Here is a 27,273-nt window from a genome sequence, read left to right on the forward strand (position 1 = left end):
TTTGATTTTTTTACATTATTTCTTTTTATCACTCAATTCTCATTTCTCATCTTGATTACTTGGATAATGTCTCTCTGTCAAGTAGTTACCTTGGCTTGAGGTTTGTCTACCTTGCTGATTTTCTCAACAAACCACCTCTTGGTTTCATTGATACATATATTGTTTTATTAATTTCTAACTGATTGATTTCAGCCCTAATTTTGATTATTTCCTGTATTCTTTTATCTAGAGCTTTTAAGCGTACTTTTAAATTGCTGATATGAGTATTTTCTCGTTTCTTTATGAAGATACTTACTGCTATGAACATTTCTCTCAATGCTGTTTTCATTTTGTCCCATAAATTTGGGTATGTTGTGCCTTTTGTTGAATTCTAGAAAGTCTTTAACACTTTTATTTATTTATTCTATGACCCAGAGATCATTGAATAGAGTATTGTTCAGTTTCCATGAGTGTGTAGGCTTTCTGTTGTTTCAGTTTTTGTTGTTGCAGCCCAGCTTTCATTCTGCACTAGAAACAATGACTTCTTCTAGGTCATGTCCAAAGATCTCAAATTCAATGTGTTAATACTAATGAAATATTTATTGTCTTTTAGAATTCCCCACAATTTGAATGTTAGAATTTGAGCCATTGCTTTTTATTTATGAAACACAATTTAAAAATATTTAATTTTATGAGCATGTATAATCTGTTTGCATGCCTATATGAGCGATATGTGCACTCCTGGTGGTTGCAGATGGCAGAAAGGGGCATCAGGTCTCTTGGAATTTTGAGTTACAGATATGAAAAAACAAACACAATTATTTTAATAGGTACATGTGTTATGGTTTGAATAATCCATTATCATTCCTTATAGTAGCAGGTGATATTCAAATGTAATTTTTATATAATGACATGTTAATAAATATTTGTTAGCATGTCTTGGAATAGCAAACACAATTAAACATCACTATATTTTCTTACATAGGTGTATTTACAATATGTCTACTCCAGAGGGGTGTAATTGTATTCAGTTTTTAATCCTATATTAAAAATTATTTAATTCAGTATTAATTATGTATATGTATCTGTTTGTGTATCGGGTGACTGTAGTACCTGCAGTGCCCAGATGAGTACAACAGTTTTAAAACCTGCAAAAATAGGATAATAGTTGAACATACTGAGCACAAAGCATCCAGAAGAGGACAAAATAGCCTGCAGTATTCACAAACGCAAGAAGCATGTGATATCTTCTGATGCAATACTCAGAGCATCTAAAAGTGGAAGAAAACTTCCTATGGACTGCTGCAGCCAAAAGAGGGCAATAGAGCCCCAGGAAGTACCCAAAGCATCTGGAAGAGGATGATAGTGTCCCATTCAGTACCTAAGCATCCAAAAGGTGATAAGTTCCAATGCAGTATTCAAAACACCCAGAAGAGGGGGATAGAGTCCCGTGTAGCACCCAAAGCCTCAGCAAGAGGGTAATAGAGTTCCATGGAAAATCAAAACACCCCAAGAAAGGCTGTAGCTTCTTGGCCTGAGGAGGACAATAAATCAGTACCAAAGACATATTCAAGAAGGTGAAAGGACTCCTGTCTTCTGATTAATTAAAAAACAGGACACCTTCTGACTCTTAAGCCATTCTTGCAACAAAGCCTCACATACTAAAATATATATCATAGAACGTTTAAATCACATCCTGAATATAGTGTGCATAATATTATGGATAATTTATTCAGTCTACTAATGAGACATTACTGAAATATGTAGTTATTCTCCATTAAAATTATTTCTTTTGGTATTATTCACTAGTTTGGTTTTTGTTGCAGTTTTGATTTGTTATTTTGTTTTGAAATACATTCTCATTATTTACCCATGGTTATCCTTGAACTCAAAATATAGACCAGGGTGGCCTCAAACTCAGAAATACATCGATCTCTGCTTCATTAGCCCTGGAATAACAGCAGGCAGCCCCATCCCAGGAAATCACATTTTAAATGTATTTTATTTTTTAATTATGTGTATATTTAAGTGTCTGCATAAGTGCAACTATACCAATTGACTTCAGTACCTTCCCAGGCCAGAAGATGGAGCAGAGTGCTATGGACCTAGAGTTACAGACGGTTGTGCATTACCATATAGTTGCTAAAAACTGAACCCAGGTCTTCTTCAAGGGCAGCCAGTACTCTGAACCACTGAGCCATCCCAAACCATATGATTTTTGAATAGTCAGAGTGCACATTTTCTTTGCTGTGTGTAATTGTTAGAATATATTTGGCCAGCAGAAAAAAATGGAAGCATGCAACCTCAGGAGGTAGGAGGTTTAGAGGACCCTCCAGAATGTAACAGAGACCTGGGGGGTGAGAGACTCTCAGAACTTAAAGATAAGAACCTTAGATGAAATGCCCTACATTGGAGAGAAGGAACTTGTAGAACCCACCTCCAGCAGAAAGACAGGGCATCAAGTGAGGGCTTAGTGTTGCCATCCCACAGTCAAAATTCTGACCCACAATTGTTCTTTTCTGAGAGAACTGCAGAGATGGAAGTTGAGACCCTGAGGAGAAGTAGGCAAAGCAACAGGACCAAAGTGGGATCCAGCTCGAGGGGAGGCACTGAGACCTGACACAATTACTGATGATATGGATTGCTCACAAAAAGGGCTCTTCTCCGAAAGACTCAACAAGCAGCTGAAAGTCAGATGCAGATATTTGCACCCTAACAATGGAAAGAAGCAGCTTACACCTGTGGTTAAATTAGGGGAAAGTTGGAAGAAGCTGAGGAGGAGGGCAACCTTGTAGGAGGACCAGCAGTCTCAATTAACCTGGACCCCGTAGATCTCTCAGACACTGGACTACGAACCAGGCAACATACACCAGTAGATATGAAGCCCCCAACACATACACAGTAAAGGTCAGGTAGGACAAGGTTTAGGCAGAGAAGATGAACCTAACCCTTGAGAGAGAAGAGGCCCCAGGATGTTTAGAGGTTTGGTGGGGTGGGGTGGGGGTGGGGGAATACTCATAAAGACAGAGGGATGGGGAGGAGGTATGTGGAACAGTCGCAGGGTGGACAAGGAGGGGTATAAAATCTGGAGTCAAAAGAGAGAGAGAGAGAGAGAGAGAGAGAAAGAGAGAGAGAGAGAGAGAGAATGAATGAATATGCTTACGCATAGGGATTGGCAATATTAGAAGGTGTGTCAGTTTTGTAGTAGCTGTGACCTTGTTGGAACATGTGTGACACTGTGTGAGTGGGTTTTGAGGCTCCTATGCCCAAGCTCTGCCAAATGAGGAAGAGAGTCTCCTGCTGGCTGCCTGCAAAAGAAAGACTCTCCTGGCTGCCTTTGGATCTTGATGTAAAACTCTCAGCTCCTTCCCCAGCACCATGTCTGCCTGCAGACTGCTATACTTTCTGCCATGATGATAATATATGAACCTCTGAACCTGTAAGGTGACCACAATGAAATGTTTGCCTTTAATAGAGTTGCCTTGGTCATGGTGTCTCTTCACAAATATATACCCCCTAATTCAGACATTGTGTATTACATCACATTGATTGAAGACAGAATGTGTGCATGAAAAATCAATTTATTTTATCAACAAAAGAATCAGTACCATGGTAGGAGTATGGGAAACAAATCCATGAAGCAGAGATTCTGGCTTCATAGGAAAGATGAAAAGAAAAACTAAGAAAAGGATGAGCTCTCTTCATTGTCATGATTCTGATTTCATGAAAGAGGTGATGTGGGAAATACTTCTGATCTTGCTGTCATCTGTGAAGCTTCAAAAGTAAAAAACAAGACAAACAAACAAAACAGTAAGATGTGCATGAGCTGGTGCTTCTGACATGAGCTTTCTGAGATTGTAAATGAAAAACAAAAATTAATCGACACGGAATATGGTGAAAGGTTTGATTTTAAAAATGACACATGTCACAGGGTTAGACCTAGGTTTGTTCTTGGTTGACTTCCATAACTCTATTCTGGCATTTAAACTGAGAGTTTTCTGTCTAAATGTAATCTACCATAACACCTATGTGCAAGGTTGTGTCTAAGGAGACTTTACAAAGTTCATGTACATTTACAGTATTTCCACATTCATGCTACACTCTTGACTGTCACAAATATCACTTATTTTCAATAGTCAAGTTTCCTAAAATTCTTACCCATCACCTTTACGATAAAAGAAATCAACACTTTGGTATAGGAGAGTTGCTTATTCCATGTTATAAATATTAACAGCAACATAAACGATAGCTTTGCCACCTTGGATTATATATGTAATTAGAATTATAAATAGAATTCCTCTACTAAATGCATAACTAATAGACTAAAGAATGAATTTTTAGCAGATTAAAATATTAACAGGCTCTGCTGCCCTGTTGTACTCACCCATATTGTGTCTTTATTGGTTACAAGTGTCTGTGAGAGACAGAAAGGAAGGAAATAACCACAAACAAAAGACATAGTTAGAGCTCCTTAATATCTCCAGTGACTTTAAATAATTTAAAAAATCTGATTTAGACGACTGAAATGATAATTATCCTGGATATCTTCAGGTGCATTAGTTTGGTGTGTGAAGCACAAAGTTGTTACCTGTGGGTGCCAAGTGCTGGATATTCTCCTTTGGAATATTGTATTCCTTGACCAGCTTCCCAAGCTCCTGCTTCTGTGCTTTGCTCAGGGTCTCTCCTTTTCCTACATCACATAAAGCAGAAAGGAAGAAAAAGTGTAGCTTACAATACTGGGTGGTTCAGAACAGATGGAAATATAATGGGTTGTGTGATATTGACGCATGGAAACATCTTACTTTGTGGGCCCTCCCTCATCCCCATCAGTCTCATTCTGATCAACCTAAGATCTCTAAAGTAAAAAGAACACATTTAATGAAGCTGAACTATGATAGTCCACACCCTAATGAATAATATCGTTATTTGTGGTGGTATTGTTATTGTTGTTATTGTCATCATCACTATTAATACTCCTACTACTACTATTATAATTATTCGTACTTTCCATATGACCGTATATTTATTTCCAAAAAGGCCTGTACATAATCCTGGTGTTTGAAATACTTGAACTAAATGTTTGTTCATGCTGACTTCTGCCTTACTTCTGTGTAGATTCTGGAGTCCATGCCTTGGATAATTGATAATTATCAAAATAAGCAGTGAAATCAGGCTGAACAGGCTCATGAACCTGAAATCAACGACAAATCCAACACCACCCCACCTCACCACTTACCCAACCTCACTACCAGATTCCAGTACCCAGTACCCAGCCTCCAGTCCCCTGCCTCCAGGCCCAAGCCCCCAAATTGCCTCTGCTTCCTCCATTGCCCCTCACAACTTTGATAAACAAAGCAAGATGGTTGGGTTCTATTATATATATATTTTATCATGACACCAAGCAAGGTCATCTGGAAAGAGTTAACCTCAATTAAGAAAGTGCTACCCTCAGACTTCTCTGTGAGAAACCTTGTAGACTCATTTTCTAAATTGTCAGTTGATGTGGAAGTGTCCACCCCACTGTAGGAAACTCAGCAGCACAGTTTTCTTTGTTAGAGTTTGATGGTAGGGTGCCTAGACTATGGGTAGTGCCACCTCTGAGGAGATGGTCCTGGGTGCTAAGAGAAAGCATGCTGAACAAGACCTGGGGAGCAAGCCAGTAAGCAGCACCCCTCCATGCCCTGTGCATCAGTTCCTGCCTTCAAGTTCTTGCCTGTTTGGTACAGAGACAGATGGGTCAATAATTGGAATAGGATTGAAGACCCCAAAATACACACACACACACACACACACACACACACACACACACGGACACTTGATTATTGACTAAGAATATACTACCATATAGTAGAAAAAAGAGAGCATCTTCAGCAAATCGTGCTGGTCTAACTGGCGGTCTGTATGAAGAAGAATACAAATTGATACATATTTCTCACCCTGTACAAAGCACAAGTCCAGGTGGATCAAAATCCTCCACATAAAATCATATATACTGAATCTAATAGAAGAAAAAGTAGGAAATAGCTTGGAAGGTATTGGCACAGGAAAAAATTTTCTGAACCAATGGCTCAGCTCTAAGATCAACAATTGACAAGTGGAAACTCATAAAACTGAAAAGTGTCTTCAAGACAAAGGACACTGTTAGTAGGAAAAACAGCAACCTACAGATTGGGAAAGAATCTTCACAAACCACACATCCAATAGAGGGCTAATATCCAAAACATACAAAGAACTCATATATTAGACTCCAGAAAACCAGACAACCTAGCCAAAAACTGGGGTACAAACTAAGCAAATAATTCTTAACTACGGAGACTTGAATGGCTGAGAAGCAATGACTTCTTTTTGAAAATGAACTGTGTTATAGGAGCTTAAGCCAAATCAACCCTTTCTTCCCCAAGTTGCTTTTGGTCATGGTGCTTATCATATCGATAGAAACCCTACAAGAGGGACCACTCTCACCAGCAACTAAAATCACATTTGTCTCCTGTCCACTCTCATCCACATTAACGTTGTGAAAGAAAAGGGCGCCATCTTCCTTCATTACAACTTCGAAGTAATTTCTACCAGAGTCTGCAATTAAAAGAGAATCAGCTTAGAAATCAGTAGAATCATTGGAGGTTTCACTATTATTTTACATATGAAATCTATGATATTTTTATTTCTTTTTCAATTATTTGACAAATGTCATTTACAATGGTTTAAAATTGTAAATGAGAATTACTAAGTGGTAGAGACACTCTTGCATTAATTAAAATATTTTTTTGAATTTAAAAAGAATGTCCATAATTAGACGGGAATGCTGGCACACGCCTTTGATCCCAGCACTTGGGAGGCAGAGGCAGGTAGATTTCTGAGTTCAAGGCCAGCCTGGTCTACAAAGTGGGTTTTAGGACAGCCAGGGTTATATAGAGAAACCCTGTCTCAAAAAATGAAAAAAAAATAAGTTCATAATTACCTTATGTCTCCACAGCCTGTTTAAAAAGTGAACACAACGCTAATATTAAAATACCACACTGTAGCAGGGATGGTGACTCAAACATCAAATCCCAGCAATCAGGAGGATCTCTGGGGCTAGCCTTGTCGCAGAACTAGTTATAGGACAGCCAGGGCTATGCAGAGTAACTCTGTCTCAAAAAATTTTTAAAAACAACCACAAATGTGTCTATGTATGTCTGTCTGTGTGTGTGTGTGTGTGTGTGTGTGTGTGTGTGTGTGTGTAGCAAATGTATAGTTTTCCATATATTAAACCCTTAAGAAATCAGTCCTGTAGCTTTATGGGACTGCGTTCTAAATGTCATTTATACTTAAATAATAGGCACAAAAATGTCTCTAATAATACTTTTGTATGAATGTGTGTAATACACCTTAACTGATAACATAAATGTATGGAAGTTTAGTTAGGATTTTGGAAGTTGCATCAAAAATTATCAGATGAAATTGTTCTAGGATCCTGGCCCTTTAGTTGTGCGGCCTTGTCAAACCTTGCAAAATTTCTCTCTGTCTCTCTGTCTTTCTGTCCCTCCCTCCTCTCTCAATTAGATTATGCATCCCATTAATTGATTACATACTCACAGTCAGTAGTGTACCGCCCATCTTCTTGTTTTTCTCCCACAACAGTGTGTGTCTGACACTTGCCATTCATCCTTCAGAAATAAAAATCAAAAACTTGCTTCTGAATTTACTCTTTCAGGTTGCTCATATTTCCTTATTGTGTGGTAGTATTAACTGTCTTTGGGAAGTGTTTAATTTGTTTAAATAAACCCACATCTGAAGACTGACACCAAAACTCTGGGGTTATGACTGACATGGAAAGTAAATCCAGGCTTCCAGGGGAAGAAACTGTCCTCATTTTCTACCCATATTTCCTGTTCATGACTAGTTTCAACCAGAATTACCCAACCCTGTAAAACTGTAGAACACATTGCAGCCAGTGTTCCTTAAGTCAAGGACACAACTCAGAATGAATATGCCCAGGAGATCAATTCCATTTTTTCACATGACCCAAGTGTCAGTGAAAATTTCACACTGACATTCATGTGCCCAGTTTCTCAGTCCTGTCCATGTGCATCAGGTGAATGTCACTTACTGGACATGGAATTTGACTTTGAGTGTCCCACAGTCGTCATTGCACTCCATATGCTCAAAATACGCTCTCAGGTCTCCATTCATCTTTACTTTCTCCACCTTGTCTGCAGCTATGTAAAGGGTGCGCCAGTCCCCATTAACCTAAATAGGACAGACACCATTGCAAAAGTTGGTTAGTCAATCTGTTCCCTTTTTTTAGCAACATTTGTCCTAATTATTACATGTCAACAATTCCATAAGTCAACAAATAAACCCAAGTAAAATGCAGATGTCTCCCTGCTAGAGAGTAGATTAGGAGATTGTGTCATCACTCATTCACACTAGAATATGGAACACAGGATACAGTTCACACTTTGTCAATCAATAACAATGCAAAGTCCAATCTGTAATTTTCTCTTCTTAACCTTCTTTCGTACTAGACAGAAGTCATTGAAAACATGCAAAGAGTTGAAAGTACACTAGGACTGCATTACAGATAGGATTCAGATAATGTATATATGCTATATATATCACATATAATATGTAATGCCATACCATTTATAGTATATGATATATATGCTCAAACCAACTACAGAGTGTACATAAACACCCCAGACCCTTTATCCCCAAATGCACACACCTCTGAGGGACTGATATCAAGAGATTCATGATGTGCACAGGATACACCTAATGCAATCACAATTAGCAGGAACTTCACCATGGTAGAGCCTGGATTCTCTCCTTCCGAAGGAGTTCAGAGACCAAGGGCAGGTGATGGGGAGACCCAGAACCATCTCCACCTTATATAGTATTGATTATTGGCCTGAGATTGGCATGGATTGCCTGTGGTGAAATTCCAGCATATCCTGGTGGTGGAAACAACTGTGATGACAATTCTGTTTTTCTGCTACTTTTGAAATAAGATTAACTTGAGTAAAGCCATGAAATTGACCTTTTAGACTTCTGTGGACTTGGGCTAGCTGTCAGAAAACACAAATATCCATGTCCCTAAAGTCCAAGTTTCTCATTTGGAACACTTTAAAGAAATGAACTTATTTGACTCAGGCTATTTTAATGATGACAAATTTTCCATCAATCAGACCCTTTGATCACAGGTTACCGTATGGATATTAACAAGTTTTTATACAATTGAATATCAATGGACATATATTTCTGGAACATTCTAGAGTGTTCTAGAATGTTCTACAACATTCTGGGGCATTCTTGTAAAAACCTTTGTGAAGAAGTGTACTATTTTCCTTTCTGGGCAGGAATTTGCAATTTAGATTCATGATTTTAAATATTTTTATAATTTGATATTTTCATCAAGATGTGAAGATTTTTAATGATGTAAAATTCCCATTGTTTTGTGGGTACATTTGTTGATACTATGTCCTGGTAATCAGCATTGCTTTTGCTAACATTACTTTATATATTCAATAATATGTACACACACCTTTGTTTCTGATTGCTATAAGTGTATTTTTTGACAACTGTGTCTCTAAATCATTTATGCAATGAAAAGTCAGCTGCTAATTTTCTCATGATTGTGTCTGAGAAATTCTCAACGTTTTCTCCATTGAGAACTTTGACCTGTGGATGGATTTGCAAATACTCACCCAAATGCATGACTTAAAACTAGTTGCCAATGTTCCAAGGCTTTAAATAAGAAATATTCACCCGTCCCATGTTCAGAAAGGTTCTTGATGTATGTTCTTCTTTTTTATTATACCCCATACAAATGTGATCCTTATTATATTTTTACATATTTTTTCTTGATTCATTCCTTCTTCTCTGTGTTTGATTATTTAAGAGATCACACAGTTGAACTGGAGCAAGATTGGGCTGACCTACAAACATATTTATTTTCATCCATTCATTTCTTGTGAAATCTCTACTTTCCTCCAGAATTCTAATGTCATTTGGAATAAAGATAATGTTGGATAAAATGCAAAGAAAATCAAAGAAGAAGAGCTGTTATTTAATACTGCCAAAGTGGGAAATTACTTAAGACTGTATGTGCACTCGTTAAAGTCCTTCTCATTTCTCTTCCAGACCCAGTAACAACAACACATTAATCTTATTTTCTGAGTATCCTTCTGGAAAATTACCTACAATTTTGCACAAACTAAGGTTCATTGTTCCATGTTTCCAACAGTTTTATCAAAATGAAAGCTTTCCTTCCTTATTTATTAAGTGAAGTGAGTTTCTCTCCCTTCTACCTGATTACAGAAAAGATGATATAACACAGCATAAACTGGAGATTTGGAAAGATAAAAACAAATTCTGCCTCATGTCAAAACATTTATTTATTCTTAAGTAACTTGAAGATTATCTTTGTCTGTTTGAACTTTGATATTGAACACATGCACGCACACACACACACACACACACACACACCACATTTCTTATGTTCTTATGTTTTTATTTATAAATAATTTATATATGGATATTGGTTTTTATGTATTTTAAATCTGTGGATTTATATTCATTCGTATATTTATCTTATATAAATATAGATATATTTTATATTCATGTTTATATATTCTAATTTATACATATATGACACATATATACATGTGTGATACATACATATTTGCTTCCATTTCCAGTAATTTACCTATTAAGTTCCTAATCCACACATTTTGTCTACCTCAGAAAAGTGAAGAAAGAATGGAAAATGTAGGTGCTTCAAAGGACAGAGTCAAAATATAGAAAATATTGACACAATGGATTCTGTTATTGAAGTCATGGCCAATCTTAGCACTCTGATGTCTGACCTTTGAGTAGAACTTGGCTAAAAGTCTGTCTCCTTTCTTTTTTTTTAATTGGTTATTTTATTTATTTACATTTCAAATGTTATCCCCTTTCCTGGTTTCCCCTCTGGACAACCCTATACCATCTTCCTCCAACTCCTTCTGAGGGTGCTCCTACAACCACCCACCCATTCCCACCTTACCACCCTGGCATTCTCTGACACTGGGGCATTGAGGCTTCACAGGACAAAAGGGCCTCCCTGCCACTGATGCCAGACAAGGCGACCCTCTGCTACATATGCTGCTGGAGCCATGGATCCCTCCATGTGTACTCTTTGGTTGGTGGTTTATTCCCTGGGAGCTCTGGGGGTACTGGTTGGTTCATATTGTTGTTCCTCCTATGTGACTGCAAAGCCCTTCAGCTCCTTCAGTCCCTTCTCCAACTCCCTTGCACAGTTGTATTGTTGACTGTGAATACCTGCCTCTGTATTTGTAAGTCTATGTCAGAGCTCCTAGGAAACAACCATATCAGGCTCCTGTAAGCAAGCACTTCTTGGCATCCCCAATAGGGTCTTGGTTTGGTGTCTGTGTATGTGATGGATCCCCAGATCGGGCAGTCTCTGGATGGTCTTTTCTTCAGACTCTGATCCATACTTTGTTCCCATACTACCTTTAGACAGGTTCAATTCTGGGTTAAAAATTTGAAGATGAGTGGGTGGCTACATCTCCCAAACCCGGGATCTTGCATAAGTTCTGGATATGGTCTCTACATGTTCATCCTCCCATTTGTTGGGCATTTCAGCTAATCACATTCCTTTTGGGACCTGCAAGCCTCTTAATTTACTGGCATCTGGGACTTGCTGGTGGCTATCCCTAGTTCCACATCACCCATTGCTACAAACCTCTGTTCAGTTTCCTGACCCTCTGTATATCATCCCTCTCTCCTACCACAATTGATCCTGCACCCTGGTGTCTCTCCTTCTCCTCTCTTCCTTCCCAGTCCCTCCCATCCTCTACCTTCCATTAGTATTTGGTTCTCCCTTCTAAGATGGTCTGAAGCATCCATACTTGAGTCTTCTTCTTGAGCTTCATATGGTCTGTGAATTGTATCTTGGGTATTTTGAGATGTTGGGTTAATATCCACTTATCATTGAGTGCACACTATGTGTTTTCTTTTGTGACTGGGTTACCTCAATCAGGATGATACTTTCTAGTTCCACTCATTTGCCTGAGAATTTCATGAAGTCTTTGTTTTAAATAACTGAGTAGTTCTCCATTGTGTAAATGTACCATATTTTCTCTATCTATTCATATGTTGAAGGACATCAGGGTAGTTTCCAGATTCTGGCTATTATAAATAAGGCTGCTATGAACATTGTGGAGTATGTGTCCTTGTTATATGTTGTAGCATGTTTTGGGTGTATGTTCAGGAGTGGTGTAACTAGGTCCTCAGGTAGGTCCTATGTCCAATTTTGTGAGGAACCATCAGACTGAATTCCAGAATGGTTATACCACCTTGCAATCCCACCAACTAAGGAGTAGTGTTCCTCTTTCTCTACATTCTTGACAGTACCTGCTGTCACCTGAGGTTTTTTTGTTTTGTTTTGTTTTCTTCTGTTTTGTTTTTGTTTTGTTTGTTTTTTCTTGTTTTTGGTTTTGGTTTTGGTTTTTTGAGACAGGGTTTCTCTGTGTAGTCCTGGTTGTCCTGGAACTCACTCTGTAGATCAGGCTGGCCTCGAACTCAGAAATCCACCTGCCTCTGCCTCCCAAGTGCTGGGATTAAAGGCATGCACCACCACTGCCCAGCTGTCACCTGAGTTTTTGATCTTAGCCATTCTGACTGGTGGTAGGTGGAATCTCAGCGTTGTTATGATTTGCATTTCCATAATGACTAAGGATGGTGAACATTTCTTTAGGTGCTTCTTGGCCATTTGAAATTTCTCAGTTGAGAATTCTCTCTTTATTTCTGTACTTCATTTTTAATAGGGTTATTTGATTCTCTGGAGTCCAACTTTTTGAATTCTTTGTATATTTTGCATATGAGCCCTCTATCTGATGTAGGATTGGTAAAGATCTTTTCTCAATAGATTGGTTGTCTTTTTTCCTATTGAGAGTATCCTTTGTCTTACAGAAGCTTTGCAATTTTATGAGGTCTCATTTGTTGATTGTTCATCTTAGAGCATAAGCCATTGGTGTTCTGTTCAGGAAAATTTCCCCCGTGCCCATGTGTTGGAGGATCTTCCCCACTTTCTCTTCTATTAGTTTCAGTGTATATGGGTTTATGTGGAGGTCACTGGTCCACTTGGACTTGAGATTTGTATAAGGAGATAAGAATGGAAGCATTTGCATTCTTCTACATGCTGACTGTCAGTTGAACCAGCAGCATTCTTTGAAAATGCTGTCTTTTTTTCCACTGGATGGTTTTAGCTCATTGTCAAAGACCAGGGGAATTTGTGTATGTTGGTTCACTTCTGGGTCTTCAATTCTATTCTATTGATCTACCTGCCTCAGTCTGTACCAATAACATGCAGTCTTTTAAATCTCTATTGCTTTGTAGTACAACCTGAGGTCAGGGATGGTGATTTCCACCGCAGTCCTTTTATTGTTGAGAATATTTTTTGCTATCCTGGGTTTTTGCTTATTCCAAATGAATTTGAAAATTGCTCTTTCTAAGTCTATGAAGAAGTGTCTCCTTTTCAGTAGTAGCCTGCTTACATTCCCTACTCAAGAAACAACAAATGCTTACCGTTTTTTATTTTTTCTTTTCTTTGATATTACAACCCCACCCCACCCCACCCCACCCCCGGCCAGGTCTATTGTACACAATGTTCGGGTTTATTTGCTTGCTTTTTTGTTTTGTTTTCTTTCTATTGATTTAATAATCTATGGATTCTTGTGTGCATTCAGTTGCAAGGAAAGACAGTGGGGAAATGAGACACGAGAAATTCTGAGACTTTCTTAGTGGTGAGGGATGGATCTTGCTAATTCTCCCTTTTATTGGTGGGAAATTTCTGTCATTCTCAGAATCAGGCTTTCTCTGTTAGAAATTTCATGGCCTTGGGAGAGGTGTGGTGACTAATGTAAAAACTCAAATAAAACTTAATTAAAGGTTTAATGGGAAAAGAAATCATACATACTTGTCTTTTTCAGGTCATAGAGAGAAAATGTCCAACTTTTCCTCATTTAATATGTTTCAGGTTGAAATAGCATATATTAATTGTACTAATTATACATCATTAAAGATTCCATTATGATAAATATTAATCAGGTTTATTTCAAAGTACAGCTCTATTCAGTAACACAAAGATTTTTAATAACATTATTATTATTTTAGATTTTAATGAGCTAACAAGTTAGCAGTATTCTTGATCAATTTTCAAACACTTAATTTTTTGATTAACACTCTCATATCTTCTTGTGTGCCCTCCAACTCCACTCCCCAACCCAGCTAAACCATTCATTGTCCAACACTGGCATTTCTTTGTTACATCATGTTTACATAGTACCCATACTCTCTTATGCTCTATTTTATATTTAAGACTTCTAAAGATATTTTGTCTTACTTTTGCAAACATATCCACACACTTTATCTTTCCTATATATGCACAAATATGTTGCAAGTTAGGTTTTGCCTACCAGTCAGTATTTTTCATCACCAACTGATTTCTTAAAATCAATAATATGAACTTTATGTATAAATTGAGATAATTACCCTGGATATTTCCCATAGTCCTACTGTTTTTGCATCTGCTACTTACAACTAGTGTGTTGGAGTTGACCTCAACCAAATCAGTTCAGTAAATTGTCTTCATCTTTGGAGTCTTAAAATAGAATAAGAAAAAGTATGCTTGTTTCCTTTTTATATGATTGGTAGGGTTCAGTATCAAAAGTACTTGGTCTTATATCTGCCCTTGGAGGAAAATATTTTATTACTGATTCAATAAATAGTTATTTGGAACATAGTTAATGTTGTCCTATGTAAGTTTCCTGTACCTTTGTCTTAGGGTTTCTACTGCTGGGATGAAACAGCAAGACGAAATGCAACTTGGGAAAGAAAGAGTTTGTTTGGCTTATACTTCTACATTATAAGCCAGCCGTTAGGCATGCCCAGAAGAGGGTGATAGTGACCTGTAAATTACCCAAAGGAACACGAGGATGATGATAGTGTCCCATGCAGTACCTAAAGCATCCCAAAGTAGACAATAAATTCCAACAGAGCATGTAAAACATCCAGAAGAAGGCAATAGTTTTTGATGAATTATATATAGTATCTGAAAAGAGGATGGTAGGACTCAAAGCAGCCAGAGTGAGATATCTTCCTTCCCATGCAGTACTCACAGTGGCCAGAAGAGGGAAATAGACTTTCATGCAGTATTCAAAGTGTCCAGCGAAGTGAATTAATCACCCCATGTATTATCCAAAGCATCTAAATGAGAGAAATACCTTCCTTTGCAGTACCCACAGTGCTCAGAGGAGGGTGATAGAGCTCCATACTATACCAAAAGCATCCATAGGAGGGCAATACCTTGCCATGGAGTCCCTACCATGGAGCACCATGAAGTACCCAAACCATTTAGGAAAGAGCAATAACTTCCCATGCAGGATCCAAAACATCTTGAAGAAGACGGATAGAGCCCCATGTAGTTCTCTGTGCATATCAAAGAGGGTGACAACTTTCCAAGCAATACCCAATGCATCCAGAAGAAGTAAATAGAGCCCCATGCTGTAACCAAAGCATCCAGAAGAGGTCTATACCTTGGTACGCAATACCCACAGTGAACAGAAAGCCCAAAGCATCTAAAAAGGGGAGATATCTTTCTTTGCAGGACCTAAAGCATTTTGAAGAAAGCAATAGAGCACCATATAGTTGTCAAAAATGTCCAAAAGATGGTGATAGCTGTAGCAGCTCATGGCCACAGGAATTGGGTTCCTGAGTGGGAGGCTGGAGCTGTAAGGGAGGAAATAGAAAGAGAAGAAACGAGACCAAGAAAGATTCCTGATCAAGGCCCAATGCTTACTAAGGGTCTGTGCTCATAAAAAGGGAAGGCCCATCCCCTGCCAAGCCAGACTTCTTGATGCTTTGTTGCTATGCATGTAGCAATTAGTCTGCCAGCACTGTTAGCAGTAGGTTGTCAGTCGCCAAGTTTTCAGCTATCTTAGGAATATCTCAGGAACACAGGTTCAGCAATCAGAGCAGATAAACTGAGGCTGGGAGGACTGCAGGACAATTCTGGTACAGTTAGTCATCCCTGTGTGGTGCATAGGGTGACTGTGTGCTCTGACAGCAGTTACATTGTCCTTTCCATGGCAAGTGAGACAGGAAACTGAGTCTGAGTTTTCAGCATTAGGAGTGTCCTTGGAACAAATCCAAGGATAGCATTCTTCTATATGTGGAATGGGGTGGCTTGCCAGATTGAAGAGCGGGATCTGCCATGCAAATACAGAGAATTGCTTAAAACAGTTAAAGGCATAGAGGAAACTTTGCAGTCTTTGAGATTAGTGCACAAGAGTGGAGATTGCTATAATCAGTAGCAGAGGCTGCCTGACCACTGTGTATAGTTAGAAGTTCATCTGAGGTTGAGATGGCACCAAGCAGGAACTTGTTTTTATACAGGGGCAATTACATCCAGAAAGAGAGATACAGAGAGCATCAACACAGTCATAGAAGCTGGATTAGCAACTAAATTAAAAGTGTGAGAAAGAGAGAGGGAGAGAGGAAGAGAGAGCAAGAGTAATTGAAGATACCCCTAACATCCAAAGTTTGGTAGAAAAAGAGAAAGAATATGTACTCCGGTTGCAGATGGGGGTACTAACCAGGGCCCAATGCAAGAAAATAGTATGGTTCATTCAGCACATGAACAGCTGGAATGAGGGAAGATTTTCAAAAAAGTAATGAAAGAACCTGTCTTTGCCTGAGATGCGAGGCTGTGCGACATGGGAGTGGATGGGATCTGTCTGACCATGGTAGATCCAGGAAAACTAGTAATATAGCAGTTACCCATCCCTCTAATGCAAAGGCTGATTAACCTGGGACCTTGTGAGGGAAATCAACCCCTGATGTACTGACATTTCAAGGCCATTAGGAACACTTGTTGATCTGTTTGAAGTGCCAATAAATAACAGGGGCTGAAGGACCATAGAGAAGGTGCAGATGCTATTGAGGCAACTAGGAGTAAAAGGAGCTGTGTTTCAGTCTCTGTTCACTGGACCAGATAGAACCATGCTCATAGAGGGGTCAAAGAAAATGTTGGCCTGGCAGGGACCTCAAAGTCACCATGGAGATATGGTCCCTTTCCTGAGGCCTCTTTGGTGGGTCAAGATATTTAAACAGTAGGAAAGGCTTTGTTGATCAAAGTATCTTAATCCAGCCTATAAAAAGTTTCTGCAAAGTTAGAGAGCAACCCAGAGGAGAAGAGAAAAAAGTTAAGCAGAGAATGAGTTCTGTCTGGCTTATTCAACGGTAAATGTGGCTGGATTTGAGTGGAAGTTGGGTTCTTAAGGAAAACATTCGTTTAAAAGAAAGGAAAAAAAAAAGCCAAGCAAACCAAACAAAACAAATGTTGTGTTAAGGAACTTCTGGACGTCTTAAAGTTCAAAGACTACCTCACAGAAGACTTCAGGGTAGAACAATCCAGGTGATGATGATGAATTATACCCCCAGACTAAGGAAAGGAACTTTCCCTCAAGCAAAAGTTCTGCTAGAGTTGGACATGGTCTCCTCTGTTGGGAACTCCCCATCAGCCAGATATTGTGAAAGGAGAGGCAACAGCTACATATGCACCCACTGCCAACCCAGAGAGTCAGAGTGTACAGCAGAGTAGAGCAAGACCATGGTCTCCTTTGGCCCTGGGTAGTAGGGCTGAGAAGAGTCAGTCAGGCACACTGAGTTTATCAGGTGTGGAGAAATGTAGGGAGGCTGCAAGGAAGAACTCTAGGATATGGATTTGTTTTTTTCTCAGAGAGAATGACGAAGGGTTACGGGGAGTGTAACACCTCCTTTCGGGGGCCTCCCACTCTAGTCTCAGGAGAGAGAGAGCACCCAAAGAAACACAAGAATCCTTCTTGCTGTAAGCACATGAGGCAGTTTAATGGTGGAGCTCCGGGTTGAAATGTATCTCAAGCAGGAGAGAGTGGATTCGACCCCGAGACTCGAAAGCTAAGGGTTTTTATGGGGTAAAGGGCTTAGGAGTGGAGAATTCAGCATAGTGACACACTATTGCCTTATTCAAACATCAGCAGAAAAGTTATATGTACGTGCAGGTCAAGGTGTCAGCAGCAAACGAATACGTGCAGGAGTTCCGTGAGTTGGATGTTTATCAATGCTAGCAGAGTATCTGGTCAGTTTATGATTTTAAAATGCGTCAAAGGGCAATGGGCAGAGGGAGGTGCCGGGCCAGATAGTTGTTGACTCAGTTCAGATAGCCCTGTTATGTCCTCACATGTTACGTCCTCTTTATCTTTATGTTCAAGCTGTTCCAGGAATGCTTTTACTACAGGGCATGCCTGGGTTCATTTTTCTTTATTCTTAGCCCCAGTCAGCCTCTAGGCTCACAAACAACCAGCAATTTCTGAGTACTTGACATGACTTACAGGTCTTGAAATTTCATCTTTCTTTCATTCCCCTCTTCTTCTTCTAAGTAATTCCAATCTTAGAATTCTAGAGGTCTGTTTCTCCCCATTCCTTCTCTATCTGAAAGACAGGTTGGTGTTGTCATTGCAAAACTGTAAGTTTAACCGCATCTCTTCTGCTCTGGATAAAAGCAATCCCTCTATTTATTATACAGGGGTCCAAAAGTAAAATCAAGCATATAATAAGAACTGGCCCAGGTAAGGCAGAAAATAGAGTGGCCATCCACGGAGACCAGGAGTACCATGACTCGAACCAGCCCTGTTGGGCCTCTCGGTCTTGCTTTCTCCATTCGAGTCTTTCCCTCAGCTTTTGCATAGAGTCTCTCACTATCCCAGTGTGATCTGCATAAAAACAGCAATCTTCTTTTAGGGCTACACACAGTCCTCCTTCTTTTAGGAACAGCAGATCAAGGCCTCTCCTATTCTGTAGCACCACTTCTGATAGGGAGGACAAGGATTTCTCTAAAGCATCAATAGATTTTTCTAACATCTCTAGGTCTTCATTAACAGCATCTCTTAAAGATTGGATCCCTTGCTTACATTTGATCAAGGCCGTCACTCCTGTTCCCACTCCCACTGCCACCCCAATGCTTAGGAATGTGGCTAGGGTTAAGGTAATTGGTTCTCTTTTAAATCTTTGACTAGTATATGTTTCATCTAGACTAGATGCAGAATGATAGTGCATGCGAGGTAACAGTTGGATCATAACACAGAAATCACGAGAAGATTCAAAAACCTTAGTCGATACACAGTGGGTGAGCCCTGTGTTACAGGCCCACCAGCCAACTGGAGATGGCACAAGGTAATAGTTTCTGTTTTGGACTCGGACTGAATTCGGCCTCACAGATGTTTGTGGGTAGGAGGGGAGTACCTATACAGAGGCCTGGGTTTCTTGCTGACACTTTGGTCAGGATCAGTTTCTGTCCTGTTCCCCATGAGCAGGAAGTATGGCTGCTGGTTTTATTGAAATCTCCATTAAAAGCAATTCCTTCATAATAAGTGGGGCCCGAGAACAAGCATAGCCAACAGTCCTCAGTAGCATCCAGATTTGTTCTGTTAAGGGCAAAAAAGCTCCTCTCACTAAGTTAAACATTCTCTGTCCCATTGAAGGGTTTGTGGGGGCAATAGTCAGAGGGTTTTGTGGAGCAGCAGTGGGAGTGGGTGTGGTAATATTAAAGGGGCCCACGGTCATCTGGACAGGCTGAACAGTTATTGGAGCCGGAGGTTTGGATCTGGCAGGAGGGGCCACTCTAGAAGGACTTTGTTGGGCCCCATGGGTACTACAGCCAGGTCTCCCACTGTCAGTCTAATCTTGAAAATGAATCCAGGGTCTTTCATTGGAGCATATACTCCTCAACCCCACCTAGTTCCCTTAAACCAACTATGATGATCTTGTCTCCCTTTCCCAGTGAATTTTATAAGCATGGGGTTGCAGTATTTGCCTTTGCATAGTTCAGAGGGGCTGTTTTTATAGGCAAACCCGTTCTCCGGATATTTAGAACTGTCTCTCTCACCTTGATTTGGCCCACCAGAGTTACTGCCCCATTTTACCATGATCAGATCCCAGGTAGAGGAGGGGTTCCAGTAGGCTTGTCCTGTTGTTTCACATCCCCATTTACCACAAACAAACAAACAAACAAACAAACAAACAAACACTTGATGCCCCTCCACACTCCTGTCAAAGCCTTCAGCTCTGGCCTTGGCCAGGGCAAACAGAATTCTGCGACTATAAGGTTAGCTCGGTAGAACTGTCCCAAGCACCCATACATGCTCCCTACCCCACTTGGGACACACCATTCTTCAGGGGGTGGGTTATTGAGATTGGTATGTTTGGGAGGTCCCAGGCAAGTGATCACAGCACTAATTTACAAATATCAGGTGTGAGGTCAGGCCACCAAGTCCACAGGGGGTGCACTGCAGTGGTCACCCACACAATGCTCCCCTCCTCATTAAGCACTTCCCAAGTTTGCTGAACGGGAGTGTGGGGGTTAAAGTCTTTTGGGATTGCTCCTGCTAAGCAGTCGCAGCTTAAGAGGGTTAGCAGATTTTTCCAGGGACCATTCATTCTGGTCAGCCTCCGTGGGGTGGGGGAGCTTCTTGACATGAGACACATGAACCCAGGTGGGGATTCCTTCTACTTTAAAGGTGGTGGGTGTCGCTAACAGCACCAGGCAGGGTCCTTTCCACCGTGGCTCAAGGTTCCCCGCTCAATGTCTCCTTACCAGGACAGCGTCTCCTATTTCAAACTGATGCAGCACCTGTGTATCACCAGCAACATAGGTTTCTTTTAACTGTTCCCAAACCTCCCTTCTTACTGTTTCAAGAGCCTTGAGCTGGGCTAAGAGGTGAGAAGAGGGGATGAAGGATATATCTGGGCAAGTTTTACTCTCTACTGTCACATAAATGGGTGGAGGCGCCCCATACATTAATTCAAAAGGTGTTAGACAAGAAGCTCCTGGAGTGTTTTGGGCCCTAAATAAAGCATAAGGGAGGAGGGCTGTCCAATCATTCCCGCCGGTCTCTAAGGCCATTTTGGTCAAGGACTCCTTTAGTGTTCTGTTCATTCTCTCTACCTGTCCTGAACTCTGGGGTCGGTATGCACAATGTAATTTCCAATTCGTCCCCAATTGTCTGGGCAAAGCCTGATTTACTGAGAGATAAATGCAGGCCCGTTGTCTGGCCCGATTACCTTGGGTACCCCGAAACGAGGGAAAATTTCTTCAAGTATCTTCTTGGCTACCATGGTGGCTGTCTCTTTCTTGGTGGGAAACGCTTCCACCCACCCAGAGAAGGTATCTATAAAGACTAACAGATATTTATTTCCATTCTGGGCTGGTTTTACCTCAGTAAAGTCAGTTTCCCAGTAGGTGCCAGGTCTGTCTCGCCGGAGACGCCTTCCACCAGGGAGCCTGCTTGATCCAGCATTGTTGAGTGTGCAGGTCTGGCATCTTCTCACCAAGTCTTCTGCAGCCTTTTGTAGTCCAGGAATGTGATAGGGGGACCTACTGACTAATTTTATCACCTTTTTAGGTCCCAAATGTGTGAGACGGTGTATGTCAGCTAAGTACTCTAGCCCCTCTTCTTCTGTGAGAACTTTTTTTTTTTCTGTCTCTTTTTCAGCAAGTCGGGGCGCAGTTTTAATTACCAGAGTCATTGGCCCCTGGGCTGCTTCTTTAGCCACTTGGTCTGCCATCTGATTTCCCTTTTCTACTGGTCTGGTTCCTTTTTGATGCCCTGGGCAGTGGATTATCGCTACCTTGAGAGGCAGATGAACAGCCTCCAACAGTCCAAGGATCTCTTCTTTGTTCTTAATGCCTTATCCAGCGGAGGTCAATGAGCCCCACTGCTTATAGATTGCTCCATGGACATGAGCCGTAGGGAAAGCATATCGGCTGTGAGTGTAAATATTGATAGTCTTACCCTCTGCCAGCCTCAAAGCTCTGCTTTTTGAGCTGAGGTTCCCTCAAGTAGGCCATATAACCATATAACAGATTTTCCATCTACTACCGCTACCCCAGCCCTCCGCTTACCTTCTACCACAAAGCTGCTTCCGTTGGTGAACCAGGTTGTTGCTCCTGGCCACGGCTGGTCAGTGAGGTCCAGTCGGTGAGGTCCGGTCGAGTTCCAGTTCCTTCTGCCAATATCTCCCCACATTTGTGCACGGGAGTATGGTTAGTTTCAGGTAGTAAGGCAGCGGAGTTAAGGACAGCAGGGGGAGTAAAAGTCACTCGCTCAGTTAATAGCAAGCTTTGATAGTGAGTCATTCAGGCGTTGGTCATCCAGCGGTCTGGTGGTTGCCTAATAATGCTCTCTCGAGAGAGTGTGGGGCCACTACAGTAACATTCTGGCCCATAGTCAGCTTATCAGCATCTTTTACCAGCACCACGGTAGCTGCTATCACTTGTAGCCATGAAGGCCATCCGCTAGCCACAGAGTCCAGTTTCTTTGATAGATAAGCTACTGGGCGCTTCCAGGGCCCTAGGGTTTGAGTAAGGACCCTGTGGGCTACCCCATTTCTCTCATCGATATATAAGGTGAACGGCTTATTTAAATCCAGCAGTGCTAGGGCAGGGGCCTGTAGCAAGGCCTTTTTCAGAGTCTCAAAACCCGACTGATGTTCTTGGGTCCAAATGAATTTCCCTTTCTCCTTTGTTAGGGGGTACAGTGGGGCTGCCAGGGTGGTGAACCCTGGGATCCATAGTCTACAGAATCCTGCTGTCCCCAGGAATTCTCTTACCTGGCGAGGGGTGGTTGAGGTTGGGATTTGCATCACTGTCTGTTTTCTGGCGTCGATGAGCCACCATTGCCCATTTCTCAAGATGTATCCCAAGTAGGTCACCTCTGTCCAGCAAAACTGTGCCTTTTTAGCTGAGGCTCGATACCCCAACTCACCCAACTCGACCAGGGTGTTCTGGGTTCCAAGTTCGCACTCTTCACGCATTCCTGCAGCTACTAAAAGGTCATCAACGTACTGTACAAGGATCACCTGGGAATTGTTGTATCAAAATGAGGCAAAGTCTCGGTGCAAGGCCTCATCAAACAAAGTGGGTGAATTTTTGATCCTGATCCTTCCTGAAAGACAATGGCCTTTACAGCCCTAATGGTGGGAAGGTCAAACGTCCTCGCGGCTGGCCAGCCTACTCCAAAGATGGGCCATTCGAGGAACAGAAAGTTAGCCAAGGCTTTTTCTTAACTATTACTGACAGATTCCTTCCTCTTGCCCTAACGTCCGTCCAATGGTCCTTAGTCAAAGACAAAGTGATGGACACAGTCTGTCCCATAACGAAAACCATAACCAAAAACAAAACGGCAACAGAGACAGAAGACACCAGTACAACCAGCCAAACGCTACTTCTGACCGGGGGGGGGGGGGGGGGGGGAGGGGAGGGGAATTCTGCTTCCACTCCCTTTCTGGTAGAAAAAACACCTTATTTTCCTCACTCTGCCAGATGACAGTCAGTCCTTCCTGACTGTCCCTCACCCTGAGTACTTCCTCCAGGGTCACCCTTGGAACACCTTCCAGGGGTCTCAGCTTGCGGGGCCTTTGGACGTCTCTCTTCCGCAATCACTGGATCCTCACAGTCCACAGTGGCAGCTGCCAGAATACAGAATACCAGAACTGGTAACCCAGGTGGGACTCGAAACCTCAATCCCAGAACTGAAAAACCAAGACACAAGGTGGGACTCGAACCCACAATCTCAGAACTGAAAAACCAAGACAAAAATTCAGCAGTGCCACACTTAGACAACAGACAACATGCAAGACTCACACAAACAAAAGTACCTCCAAGGGGTATTCTCAGGTTTCTGGGCACCCTCAATTCTCGGCCAATGCATCAAGATGTAAGACCCCCTTTCGGGGACCCCCACTCTAGTCTTGGGAGAGAGAAAGCACCCAAAGAAACACAAGAATCCTTCTGGCTGTAAGCACATGAGGCAGTTTAATGGTGGAGCTCCAGGTTGAAACGTATCTCATGCAGGAGACAGTGGATTCGACCCCAAGACTTGAAAGCTAGAGGTTTTTATGAGGTAAACGGCTTAGGGGTGGAGAACTCAGCATAGAGACACACTATTGGCTTATTCAAACATCAGCAGAAGAGTTATATGTACGAGCAGGTCAAGGTGTCAGCAGCAAACAAATACGTGCAGGGATTCTGTGAGTTGGATGTTTATCAATGCAAGCAGAGTATCTGGTCAGGTTATAACTTTAAACTGCATCAAAGGGCAATGGGCAGAGGGAGGTGCCGGGCCAGATGGTTGTTGACTCAGTTCAGATAGCCTTGTTATGTCCTCACATTCCTCTTTATCTTTATGGTCAAGCTGTTCCCAGGAATACTTTTACTACGGGGCATGCCAGGGTTTGTTTTACTTTATTCTCAGCCTGAGGCAGCCTCTAGGCTCACAAAAAACCCAGCAATTTCTGAGTACTTTATATGATTTACAGGTCTTGAAATTTCATCTTTCTTTCAAGAGCAGTTATGGTTAGCTCCTTGGATCCATGCTTTGTAGCCACCCTGATAGATCAAAGAAGCACCTGGTAACAAATGTATGGAATCATTTTATGCCATATAAGGCCTTGCTTATGCTCAACTTGCATATGCCTTTAGTTATGAAGTTCTGGGATAACCCGACCTCTGAGGAGAACTTTAGAAAATAGACTATCAGAGTGGTTTTGCAAAGGTTATTTTCAGTTGCACTATACCCTATGGGATGGTGGTTTGGCATGTTGCCTTGCCCTGGTCTTGCTCAGGGAGAGCTTTTCTTACACAGATGCCATAATTCCAACCACTGAGTGTTGTGTGGATTTGGAGAGCCATTGCAGAGACATGTGTGTGCAATGGAACTTCCATAACCCTATGGCCCTACTGAGGTTGGGATAATTGGAATCCTAAAGGACACACGCTGAGGCCACAAAGGTTACTGAATAAAAACCCCAGTGCCAAAAGTGGCCTACCTCCCTATGAGCTGTTGGTCTGGTAAGTCCTTAAGGCCGGGCAAACCATAAAGGCTATTGCTGCTGCTGTTAGCTCTAGACCAAAGTTGGATGGCAAGACCCAATTGCTGAGGATACCATATGTCCATGCTCTGATTTTAGGAGATAGAAAAACTTCAGCTCTGACTGAACTGGAGACACCCAGCCTGCTTACCTGCTTTCCCAATGCACATGGTGGCCCTGCAAGCTGTTGGTAGTGAACTGTCTCCAACATTTCTGCTTGACTATGGACCCTGCATGCTAAAATATTGACATGCTTGGCAGGATGTGCCTGTTTGTGCAATAGTGGCTCAGATATGGTGAGTGGCTTGGACCAGCAGCCTTTTGAATGCATTTAAGCAAAGCTCCACATGACTTAGTTCATACTGGCAGTGTAAGCCAGGAGAGAAGCCTGTAGTTGAAGAGGTCACAGATCTCAATGGGGGGGGAAGAAACTTTTATGCTTTTACTCCATGGATGTCAAGTGCCTGTCACACTGCCTGTAAACATATGTGTGCCGGAACATTATGGTTGTTATAAGCCTCAACACATAACCATTGGTGAAGCTGCTGAATACAAGTGACTGTTACTGTGGCATGGGGGGGGGATGTTTTTCTTACCCATTGATAGAAACCTATAGTCATCCACTCCAAGACACAGGGATCATTGTAAAAGGAGGAGGAGGAAAAAAATGCAAGAGTGGGTGGAGTGTAACAGTTTCTTCCAAGATTAAAACATTCCGTCCTGCAAAGGAGCTCCTTAAGAAGAGAGGTAAACAACTAAACAGGTAGCTTCAAGATTCACTAGGCCCCCTTCTTGCCAGAGCAAGCAGAGGCCAGAGGCAAAGGCTCTCACACAAGTATAGCAGCACAAATGAACTAACCAGTACCCCGGAGCTTTTGACTCTAGCTGCATATGTATCAAAAGATGGCCTAGTCAGCCATCACTGGAAAGAGGCCCATTGGACTTGCAAACTTTATATGCCCCAGTACAGGGGAATGCCAGGGCCAAAAAAATGGGAGTGGGTGGGTAGGGGAGTGGGAGGAGGGTATGGGGGACTTTTGGGATAGCGTTGGAAATATAAATGAGGAAAATACCTAAAAAAAAAAAAAGAAAGAAAAGAAAAACACTGACAACAGAAACTGAAAAAAAAAAGACTCTGACCGGGTACCTGAAGACAGTTAGTGCAAGTGCTACTTTGCTGGTATCCCTACGTTGGTCTGTTGTGTGTTCCCTATCTGGCATGAGTAGACAAGTGGGTTTCATCTCCCCAGGTCTTACCCGCGTTCGCGACCGGCCAGGAAAGACGCAACAAACCGGAATCTTCTGCGGCAAAAGCTTTATTGCTTACATCTTCAGGAGCCAGAGCGCAAGAGAGCAAGAGAGCAAGAGTGCAAGAGTGCAAGAGTGCAAGAGAGCAAGAGAGCAAGAACAAGAGCAAGAAAGCAAGAGCAAGAAAAAGAACAAGAACAAGAAAGCAAGAGAAAGAACAAGAACAAGAAAGCAAGAGAAAGAATGGCAAAACCCCGTCCCTTTTAAGGAGGATTATCCTCCGCCTAGGACGTATTACTCCCTGATTGGCTGAAGCCCATCGGCCCAGTTGTCATCACGAGAAAGGCAGAACACATGGCGGGAAAACTGCCCCTGCACGTGTGCAGATTATGTTTACTACTTAGAACACAGCTGTCAGCGCCATCTTATAATGGCAAATGTGAGGGCGGCTTCCTACACCCAGGAAACACAAGGACATCAAAACTATACTTTTGCTCACCACTTGGTCCATGATCTCCACAAATAAGGATTTAGTAAAAGGAATGTTGCCAAGGTTACCAAGCTCGGTGTTACTTGTTCAAATCAGTGTGCCATCCTGCCTCAGCACATGCTACCTTGGGGAACAGTGGAAGCTGCTGTGTCCCCATTTCTCTCGGTTCCCACCACCATACCTCTAGGATCTGGAGGGCTGACAGCTGCTGCTCCTGCTGGATCAGACCTGGACACACACCACAGTCACATCTGCATTGCTCAGAAGATCCCAACGATGCTTGCTGTTCAGAATGGCTTCCACCAAATGGAGTATCTGAACATGGTTGTCTTGGAATTTCTGACAGAGCTTGCCTGCTAGGGTCACCAAGTCAGGTGGGGGAGAGCAGGCATCCTCATGCTCCCTCAGTAGCCTCAGGAAGTCCTGCATCCTGCAAGACCAGCTCTGCCAATTGAGAACATTCAGAGTAACACTGATATCAACTGGTTGCTATCTACAACTCTTCAAACCCACTACACAATGCAGGTGATATGTGAGCCTCCAGTTATACCATATACAAGATGGGATAACTCACCTGGGAAAAGCTAGGCCATCTCAGCCATCCTCCT

General features: G+C 41.7%; 1 protein-coding gene across 1 annotated transcript; it reads right to left on the minus strand.

Moving 5' to 3' along the window:
- Positions 1-3,545: 3,545 nt before the first annotated feature.
- 5430402E10Rik (RIKEN cDNA 5430402E10 gene) lies at positions 3,546-8,822 on the minus strand. The gene is made up of 7 exons (NM_027768.3): positions 8,687-8,822; positions 8,069-8,208; positions 7,555-7,625; positions 6,442-6,552; positions 4,568-4,669; positions 4,364-4,393; positions 3,546-3,753 (listed from the first exon to the last, which is right to left on the minus strand). The coding sequence occupies exons 1-6, from the start codon at positions 8,765-8,767 to the stop codon at positions 4,377-4,379; spliced, it is 522 nt and encodes a 173-aa protein (NP_082044.1). The 5' UTR covers positions 8,768-8,822; the 3' UTR covers positions 3,546-3,753; positions 4,364-4,376.
- Between the last annotated feature and the right edge of the window lie 18,451 nt (positions 8,823-27,273).

Source organism: Mus musculus, chromosome X (assembly GCF_000001635.26).
Source record: "Mus musculus strain C57BL/6J chromosome X, GRCm38.p6 C57BL/6J".
Taxonomy (NCBI): Eukaryota; Metazoa; Chordata; class Mammalia; order Rodentia; family Muridae; genus Mus; species Mus musculus.

Excerpts from the sequence above, each read along its gene's own strand:
- 5430402E10Rik (NM_027768.3), bottom strand. The coding sequence starts at position 8,767 with ATGGTGAAGTTCCTGCTAATTGTGATTGCATTAGGTGTATCCTGTGCA. Across the intron at positions 7,626-8,068 it reads AAAGTCAAATTCCATGTCCA|GATGAATGGCAAGTGTCAGA; the intron begins GTAAGTGACATT and ends TTATTTCTGAAG. Across the intron at positions 6,553-7,554 it reads TGGGCGGTACACTACTGACT|ACTCTGGTAGAAATTACTTC; the intron begins GTGAGTATGTAA and ends TTTTAATTGCAG.